Source organism: Salmo trutta, chromosome 4 (genome assembly GCF_901001165.1).
Source record: "Salmo trutta chromosome 4, fSalTru1.1, whole genome shotgun sequence".
NCBI classification, from domain to species: Eukaryota; Metazoa; Chordata; class Actinopteri; order Salmoniformes; family Salmonidae; genus Salmo; species Salmo trutta.
Genome location: NC_042960.1, coordinates 51,184,470 through 51,194,320, shown reverse-complemented (window position 1 = coordinate 51,194,320; position 9,851 = coordinate 51,184,470). Strand labels below are relative to the sequence as shown.

The 9,851-nt window shown below is 46.2% G+C and overlaps 1 protein-coding gene across 2 annotated transcripts in view; it reads right to left on the bottom strand.

Moving 5' to 3' along the window:
• Positions 1-1,476: 1,476 nt before the first annotated feature.
• LOC115192547 (A disintegrin and metalloproteinase with thrombospondin motifs 10) overlaps positions 1,477-9,851 on the bottom strand; it is a 68,800-nt gene continuing 60,425 nt past the window's right edge. For both annotated transcript variants that reach the window (XM_029751174.1, XM_029751175.1), the window contains 8 exons: positions 8,743-8,823; positions 6,753-6,916; positions 6,476-6,602; positions 3,505-3,634; positions 2,986-3,190; positions 2,324-2,500; positions 1,910-2,084; positions 1,477-1,794 (listed from right to left, as the gene is read on the bottom strand). In XM_029751174.1, coding sequence (XP_029607034.1) covers positions 1,685-1,794; positions 1,910-2,084; positions 2,324-2,500; positions 2,986-3,190; positions 3,505-3,634; positions 6,476-6,602; positions 6,753-6,916; positions 8,743-8,823 — 1,169 coding nt within the window. In that variant the 3' untranslated portion in view covers positions 1,477-1,684. The remainder of the gene's footprint in view (positions 1,795-1,909; positions 2,085-2,323; positions 2,501-2,985; positions 3,191-3,504; positions 3,635-6,475; positions 6,603-6,752; positions 6,917-8,742; positions 8,824-9,851) is intronic.

Here is a 9,851-nt window from a genome sequence, read left to right as displayed (position 1 = left end):
AGGTCTGTATGGACATAGCGGCTCAGGGTAAGACTGAGACACTTAATAAACAACAGAGAAACGTAACTAAGCTGAACAATGTACTTTGGCCAGTCCTGTGGCCAGCATGGCAAAAGTAGTAGCACCAAACCCTTAAAGGATATACACTACATGACCAAAAATATGTGGACACCTGCTCGTCGAACATCTCATTCCAAAATCACAGGCATTAATATGGTAATATGGAGTTGGTCCCCCCCTTGCTGCTATAACAACCTCCACTCTTCTGGGAAGGCTTTCCACTAGATGTTGGAACATTGCGGCGGGGACTTGCTTCCATTCAGCCACAAGAGTATTAGTGAGGTCGGGTACTGATGTTGGGCGATTAGGCCTGGCTTGCATTCAGCGTTCCAATTCATCCCAAAGGTGTTCGATGGGGTTAAGGTCAGGGCTCTGTGCAGGCCAGTCAAGTTCTTCCACACCGACCTCGACAAACCATTTATGTATGGACCTCGCTTTGTGCATGGGGTATTGTCATGCTAAAACAGGATAGGGCCTTCCCCAAACTGTTGCCACAAATTTGGAAGCACAGAATCGTCTAGAATGTCATTGTATGCTGTAGCGTTAAGATTTCCCTTCACTGGAACTAAGGGGCCTAGCCCAAACCATGAAAAACAACCCCATACCATTATTCCTCCTCCACCAAACTTTATAGTTGGCACTATGCATTGGGGCAGGTAGCGTTCTCCTGGCATCCGCCAAACCCAGATTTGTCCGTCGGACTGCGATGGTGAAGCGTGATTCATCTCTCCAGAGATGAATGGCGGATAGCTTTACACCCCTCCAGCCGACGCTTGGCATTGCGAATGGGGTTCTTAGGCTTGTGTGCGGCGGCTCGGTCATGGAAACCCATTTCAAGAAGCTCCCAACAAACAGTTATTGCGCTGACGTTGCTTCCAGAGGCAGTTTGGAACTCTATAGTGAGTGTTGCAACCGAGGACAGATGGTTTTACTTGCTATGCGCTTCAGCACTCGGTGGTCCTGTTCTGTTAGCTTGTGTGGCCTACCACTTCACGGTTGAGCCGTTGTTGCTCCTAGACATTTCCACTTCACAATAAAAACACTTACAGTTGACCGGGGCAGCTATTGCAGGGCAGAAATCTGACTAACTGACTTGTTGGAAAGGTTGCATCCTATGACGGTGCCACCTTGAAATTCACTGAGCTCTTCAGTAAGGCCATTCTACTGCCAATGTTTGTCTATGGAGATTGCATGGCTGTGTGCTCAATTTTATACACTTGTCAGCAACAGTTGTGGCTGAAATAGCCAAATCCACTAATTTGAAGGGGTGTCCACATACTTTTGTATATATAGTGTACGTAAATAGAAACAGAGAGATATCCCAGCAGCTCATCTGGTCTTCACAGCAATGTCCCCAAAGCTGGTATAAGATAGCACACTTTCAGAGTGCGGGATAAAAGTACAGTTCTCTCTCTCTTTCTCTCTCACCCTCCCACCGTCTACTTCTCTGTCCACTGATGTCAGGCAGGCTGATCTGCGGTGCGTTGTCTGGGCTGTCCCTCCCCCCTGTGGAATGTGCAGCTCAGTGGGTCTGGTCTGGGCCCGCTAGGGGGGGCTCCTGGTCTGGTCTGGTCTGGGCCCTCTGGGGATGCCTCCTGGTCTGGCTCTCGGTCTGGTTCAGGGGTCAGTGTCCTTGGCAGGTCTTACAGCACATCTGTCTGAAGTAGGGGCGGCTGCAGAACTTAAACCTGAGCACCAGGGGGCAGTACGCCACTGTGTTCACATCTTTGCACTCTGGAAGGGAAAAATATATAAAATACTTGAGTTAAAATAATGAACAACTTAGATGGATATTTAGCTGGCAGGAGAATACAGTGAGAAGGTATTTAATAGGGAGTTGAACTTTGACCTTCAGGGTCACCCTCGGGGATGTCCATGGGTAGGCTACTGAGGTCACATTTGCTCTTGCACTGTTGCATGGCTGCCGGGCGCTGGAGGTCTTGGCACTCATTTGACGGCTGGCCGGTTTGTGCGAGACACTGCACAGAGCGCTTCTCCTGACCCAGACCACACTTGGCCGAGCACTGACACACAATAGAGAGAGAGAGAGAGAGGTCAACAAACTAGGAGTACATGCAAATAAGCGATAGCAAAGATGGATAATACATCACTTTACAAATCTGAACAGGAACAATTAACATTGTCTAGTATTTTTTCTTCACTTCACTAGATCAAACAAGAGGACCTAGGAGGTATAGTTGAATAAGATCAGTTCAATACATAGCAGAGCCCATGTTAGTCCCAGCAAGCCCCCCAGCCTTACCTCTCCCCAGGGCCCTGTGACCCACATGGGAGGTGGGCAGCGCTGCAGGTTACAGCGCACCCTGGTGGTGGGACGCCCATGCTTGGGACACTGGGACTCTGGCAGTATGTCTCCACTCTCCCCACGTTTACACAGAAGGACACGGTGCCTGAACCCTGGACCACAACTGGGATTACACTGAGAGAGAGAGAGAGAGAGAGAGAGAGAGAGAGAGAGAGAGAGAGCGAGAGAGAGAGACAGAGACAGAGACAGAGAGAGAGAGAGAGAGAGAGAGACAGAGACAGAGAGAGAGAGAGAGAGACAGAGAGACAGAGAGACAGAGAGAGACAGAGAGAGACAGAGAGAGAGAGAGAGAGAGAGAGAGAGACAGAGAGAGACAGAGAGAAAGAGAGACAGAGAGAGAGACAGAGAGAGAGAGAGAGAGATATGGGGCAGAGGTTATTCAAGTCTGAGAGCTCCAATCTCGACAGCCTCAGAGCACACCCGAGACCCGTACATAGCCCAACCAGCAGGTGGCATTGATTACACACAGAAATGTTGCATAGGCACAGAAAGTGTCGAGGTAAGCAACTACTCACCTTTCTCTTATAATCTCTAGATTCCACTAGTTAGATTAAATACAAAATAGTAGGGTTAGTTTATGGGGGGTATTTTGGGTATACCTCTGACCAGTCCAGGGCCAGCCACTCTGGGGGGCAGGTGTGGTTGCTGCAGGGTTCAGTGAGGGGTGGTCGTGGGGGGGTACAGGCGCCGTCGTCCTGCACCTTCTCCTCTGTAGGAGAGATCTTCCTCTTACACAACACCTCTCTGGTCCTCAGGCCCCCGTTACAGCTGCGACTGCACTCAGACCAGACCCCAGACCACCAGCTGGGGGAGACAGACACACAGACAGACCTTAGTCCAGCAGGATGTCATACTCTCCCACTACCACACACGTGCATACACACACACACACACACACACATACACAATTAAACTGCGTGTACAGGTTAATTACGTAACCAGGTCAGAATTTTGAAAGTTCTAGCAACAGCCCTAGCAACGGAAGCTAGAAGTCATCGAATCCCATTGTAATGCAGGGTGGCGGGGGGGGGCACTTTTTGGCAGGGGGTCACTATTTGGCATGACAGGCCCATTCAGAGGAGCTTCACACAGGCAGTGGGACAGATACATTGACACACCTTGGGGAGCATGGCTCAGAGTTGCAGGCTCGCTTCTTGTCTTTGGGTTTACTCTTCTTGTCACAGAAGTGGTTATAGACCACGGTGTGATCAGTCTGCTTCTTACACATTACCTGCTGGGTCTGACCACCTGACAGACAGAGGGAGGTTAGAACACTTTTAGAATACAGTCAGAACTACTTTGGTCATTCATCTGATGCAGTTCACACTGTGCCCTTCACAGTCTATAACTTGTACAAGCCCTCCTCCATTCACTTGTTTTGCTGACATAAGGTCAAGTAAATTTGCTTTTAAGCAAAGTAAATGAGTTCTTATCAGGCTAGTTGCTTTGGATCATTAACCCGCGACAGAAAGAAAGCAAAGTTGGCCTCAGACCCGCACGAACCCCTGCAGTTCCACCAACCCCACAGTACCTCTGTTCATGAACATTCCATTCCCATGTTTCCCCAGGGTCAGTGTTACGTTAGGAAAACTCTCAAGCCACCATGTACCAGTGTGTGTGTGTAATGTGTATGTATGAGAGAGGGAATATGAGAAAGCCTATGAGAAAGTGAGGGGTATGCACTGTGCATGTATTAGTATTAGTATTAGTATTTATTATGGATCCCCAGCAGCAAAATTAAGGCAGTTTATACCATTTTAAAACAATACACAGATTTCAGAACACACTGTGTGCCCTCAGGCCCCTACTCCACCACTACCACATATCTACAGTACAAAATCCATGTGTACGTGTGTGTATAGTGTGTATGTTATCGTGTGTGTGTGTATGCATGTGTCTGTGCCTATGTTTGTGTTGCTTCACAGTCCCCGCTGTTCCATAAGGTGTATTTGTATCTGTTTTTTTAAATCTAATTTTACTGCTGGCATCAGTTACTTGATGTGGAATAGAGTTCCATGTAGTATGTGCCTGAGTGAGCCACTTGGTTTACTAGTGAGGTCAATGTATTGTCTATATAGAGTAACCAGTCCTGCACAGCAGCTAAATGGATCATTAGTCAAATAATAATAATAATAATAATAATATGCTTATATTTGTCCTGTTACACACTTGTACAAGCGTAAAGGAAATGTGTTTCTTGCTTAACGTAATTCCCCCTGAGAATCCCGCAGGGAGTGAGTCACTGCCAGGGTCACCATTGTCCAGCGCCCCTGGAGCAATTGGGGTTAACCCTTTACACTCGTACCCGCATATGGGTTATAAATGGCAGATTTGGTCACTGATAAACGCCTAAATTGAACAGCATTGGCTGTACAGTAACATGCTATACACGACATCAGAGCTCTGGCTCTCTGCTTCACAGCTCTGTATGGGTTTGACTGACAGCCGTTCTGAACTTGAGCGCCGCACACGACATGAAGTTGCCTAATCCCTCCCCCTAATTCGGCAACTTTTGCAAATGTTTTGTTGTCTGAGTCAGGGGGAAATGCTGTAAATTAAGAGGATTCTATGTATTTTGAAAGATGAGATGTTGAGGATTATAATAAATACTGCTTCGATATCATACAAGCTCATGGGATCTCATGAAGTGTTTGATTGGATTTTGTGGCAGAACACCCTCGAGTCTACATGTGCACTTCATATTTCCATATGATAAAACTCATGTCATATAGTGTTGTTCTGAACAGAATGAGCCTATGTTTGTCTATTGTGGAGAGAATTTGCCACGGTGACAGATTTGCTGCTGAACACGCACCTGAATACACATGACTCCATTCTATGCACACCCCAATTACGATCTGTTTCTCTGAATTGCCCTGTGAAAGCCTAACACTGTAAGATCATATTTTATAACTTAGCTTGTCATGTTGGCAATAGAACAAGCTTTCAAATTATACCCACAGTAGGCCTGTGGCAGTCATAAAATTGTCAGTCGGTGAAGCAAATAACTGCCGGTCTCACGGTAATTGACCGTTAATTAACGTAAACACATTTAGCATATCTTGGCTTCCACCTATAGCCTATAATCACTGATGCAGACATTTGGAACATCTACATTTTATATGTGTGAAATTTGTTTTGATTTAGAATGGACTATTATCATGCACCTGTCTGAAAACAGGGGCAGGGGGAAAAAATACATGTAATCTATGCACTTAAATAGCGAATGGAGGACACTTTTCCTGTGGTTCATTTTCATGCCAGCCAGATAGGCTATACTCCTGTTATAAAGATAAGCAATGTGCTTAATATTAGGAAAGTTGAGAAATTAAACATAGTAGGCTTAGCCTATAGAAAGCTGATGGGATCCTCCTCTTTTTAACAGAGGTCATCACTCTGTTTTCTCACGTAATTGCATAGCCTATAGAAATGTTGCACAACATTAGCTCATGGGCTCTCATGAAGTGTTTGATTAGATTTTCAATTACATTTGCATTGATGTCAGAGTGATTAGAGGGACAATAGAGTGCTGAGTACCAGGCAGTTAGCAAGTTTGGTAGGTTACTAATGACCATCAGCAGCAACAGTTAGGAGAAGCCTAATTACCGTGACTAAACAGTCACGTGGAATTTGACTGCCATCATGACTCGTGACCGCAGGTGTGGCAGTAAGACGGTCACCGTAACATCCCTATGCCCACCTAACCCAGACTGAGGTTTATAAGGGCACAGCAACAGACTTGTAAGTTTATTTTTCACCTGGTCTGCTCTGAGATTTGAACCAGTGACGTTTTGGTTACTGGCCAAACACTCTAACCTCGAGGCTACCTGCAGCTCAAGAATATCAAATGAATATTGGCTAAGAGATTTATCTGCATGAATATGGCTTTGTGTGTATTCAACCCTCAAAATCAAATTAAATCAAAGTTTAATGGTCAAGTACACAGTTTAGCAGATGCCATAGTGGTTGCAGTGAAATGCTTATGTTACTAGCTCCTAATAATGCAGTAAAATCATCAATCAATCAATGAGTAGGGATAAAGCCAATGTATAGTACAGTAAAGAGTATTAGAGCCAGGAGTGGTTGTACCCCCAGCGCAGAGTGCAGAGCAGCGGGACCAGGATGTGTAGTGCCAGGCATATCCACTCAAAAGGTTTCTGCTGACTGGGGGGTTGAAGCGGTAGTGGATCCCTGGGTTCTCTTCCCTCACCAGTACCTACACACACACACACACACACACACACACACACACACACACACACACACACACACACACACACACACACACACACGCCACATATGTTGTTACATAGAATGATTAGTGTAACACACACACACATAGTAACACACACAGCTAGGCCGTTACCATGACGATGATGGTCATGTTGGTGGGCCCCAGGGCCTCCAGGGTCTCAGGTTGGTCAGTGGGCCGTTGGTAGTGGAAGGTGGTCCCTGCGATGTCAAACCTACGAGGGGTGTCGATGGTCAGCTTCCCATTGATGAAGAACTGTTCCCCTTTACTCTTCAGCACTGGAGCAGAGAAGAAACGAGAGCATGTATAGGTCCACATGGAGAAGTGACATTTTCAATTAAAATCACGGAAGCTGGGAACGGAAGCAATTTTTCCCCATTGAAAGCAGTTCAGCCAAGCCTGATCTCAAGCAATAACGGCACACATAGTTTAATAAAACAATGTTTATAGCTCCCGTCCAAATGTCGTGAATGATATATAATCATGTCATAGTCACCAGTCAACTCCATTACAATCAAAAGTTACTTCAACTTAAACCAGTGAATGCTAGCAATGGCTAGCTATTCTACCAGTCTGCCTTTATGAGTGTTAGCATGCTAATAGCACACCATGCACACAAATATTTATATATTTATGGGATATGCACTAGGTTGATAACGATATTTCCAAATTACACTCATTACCAAAAGTATGTGGACACCTGCTAGTCGAACATATCATTACAAAATCATGGGCATTAATATGGATTTGGTCCCCCCTTTGCTGCTATAACAACCTCCACTCTTCTGGGAAGGCTTTCCACTAGATGTTGGAACATTGCTGCGGGGACTTGCTTCCATTCAGCCACAAGAGCATTAGTGAGGTCGGGCACTGACGTTGGGTGATTAGGCCTGGCTCGCAGTTGGCGTTCCAATTCATTCCAAAGTGTTCAATGGGATTGAGGTCAGGGCTCTGTGCAGGCCAGTCAAGTTCTTCCACACCGATCTCAACAAACCATTTCTGTATGGACCTCACTTTGTCATGCTGAAACAGGAAAAGGCCTTCCCCAAACTGTTGCTTTAAAGTTGCAAGCACAGAATCGTCTAGAATGTCATTGTATGCTGTGGAGTTAATATTTCCCTTCACTGGAACTAAGGGGCCTAGCCCGAACCATGAAAAACAGCCACAGGTCATTCTTCCTCCTCCACTAAACTTTACAGTTGGAATGCATTCGGGTAGGTAGCGTTCTCCTGGCATCCGCCAAATTCAGATTTGTCCGTCAGACTGCAAGATGGTGAAGCGTGATTCATCACTCCAGATTTCAATGGCGGCTAGCTTTACACCACTCCAGCTGATGCTTGGCATTGCGCATGGTGATCTTAGGCTTGTGTGCAGTTGCTCGGTCATGGAAACCCATTTCATGAAGCTCCCGATAAACAGTTATTGTGCAGACATTGCTTCCAGAGGCAGTTTGGAACTCTGTAGTGAGTGTTGCAACTGAGGACAGATGATTTCTACGCGCTACGCACTTCAGCACTTGGCGATCCCGTTCTGTGAGCTTGTGTGGCCTACCACTTCGTGGCTGAGCCGTTGTTGCTCCTAGACATTTCTACTTCACAATAACAGCACTTACAACTCACCTGGGCAGCTCTAGCAGGGCAGACATTTGATGAACTGATTGTTGGAAAGGTGGCATCCTATGAAGGTGCCATTTTTAAAGCCACTGAGCCCTTCAGTGAGGCCATTCTACTGCCAATGTTTGTCTATGGAGATTGCATGGCAGTGTGCTTGATTTTATGCACCTCTCAGCAACGGGTGTGGCTGAAATAGCCGAATCCACTCATTTGAAGGGGTGTCCACATACACTATATATACAAAAGTATGTTGCATCAGACATTTCATACAATATTCCCAGCTAATTAGAAAACAGTCATGGTATTTAATCTAAGAGACTGAACAATTCGTGCAGGTAGGTATTAGTCAATTATAATAACAGCATTGATGATGTGACGATGCACTTACATTTTAATTCCAGTTTTGAGAGTCTGAATGCACACTAGAGAATACAACATGAGTCATAACAGTATAACACATTGCGTGACACAGAAGAGACATGAACTCTCACCTAGGAAGTTAAGGGAGACGTTGAGCTCCTGGATATGAATGAACACTGATCCTTTGGGGATTCTGACCACCTCTTCATAACCTAGGATGGGATCACACACACACACACACACACACACACACACACACACACACACACACACACACACACACACACACACACACACACACACACACACAAAGAAAGAAGAGAAAGGCAAGAGGTGGAGGTTTTATTCACTGACATACTGGAGGGAGAATGATGTATAAGTAGTGTTTTACTCTGTGGGACTTCAATGGAATAAGCAGAGCCTTTCGGATTCCAACCAAATTCCTGGGCAACGTTCAGCTCCTTTGCTAGAGTACAGTAACCATGTTTGAAGCCAGGCTGTGCTGTCCAGCCAGCCACCACAGCTCTGTAAATAACTTCAGCCTTGCATAAAAAAACAGAATAAATAATTTAATAATCCATTCCAATGGTGCGACCGCTGAGGAAAGGAGAGGCTTGGCTTTTGACCCCTCTCTGGAGTAGCAGTCGGTGCTGTGAGTAATTTCAGTAACCCAGCTCTGTACTTGCGGTTCCTGGCGGCCGGAGAGGGAGAGGTTTTTCTGTTAACAATCAGGGGCCTGTGCGGTAAACAGAGAGCCAAAGAGCAATAAACCCCCAGCCCTTAACCCCTGAGTAACCCTCCACCACTGCCAGAGTTACAGACTGCACAGACTGCGAGAGAGCGAGAGAGAGAGATATGGGGGGTTTGAGAGATGAAGAGCGGGTAGACTAGACAGATGAAGAGAGGAGAAAGAGAAAACCTAGAAAGATAGATGAGAGAGAGCAGCTGACAGAGAGATGGAGGAGGTGATAACTCAGGTGAGAATGCAGACGCCAGATGGGAGTAGTAAGATTGCAGAGGCACAGGAGAATATGGCACCATCATCACTCTTAGGTGTAAATCACTAGATAGAACAACCTGCCCAGAACACCAGCCCAGAACAACCTCCCCAGAACACCAGCCCAGAACACCTGCCCAGAACACCAGCCCAGAACAACCTCCCCAGAACAACCTCCCCAGAACACCAGCCCAGAACTCCAGCCCAGAACAACCTCCCCAGAACACCTGCCCAGAACACCAT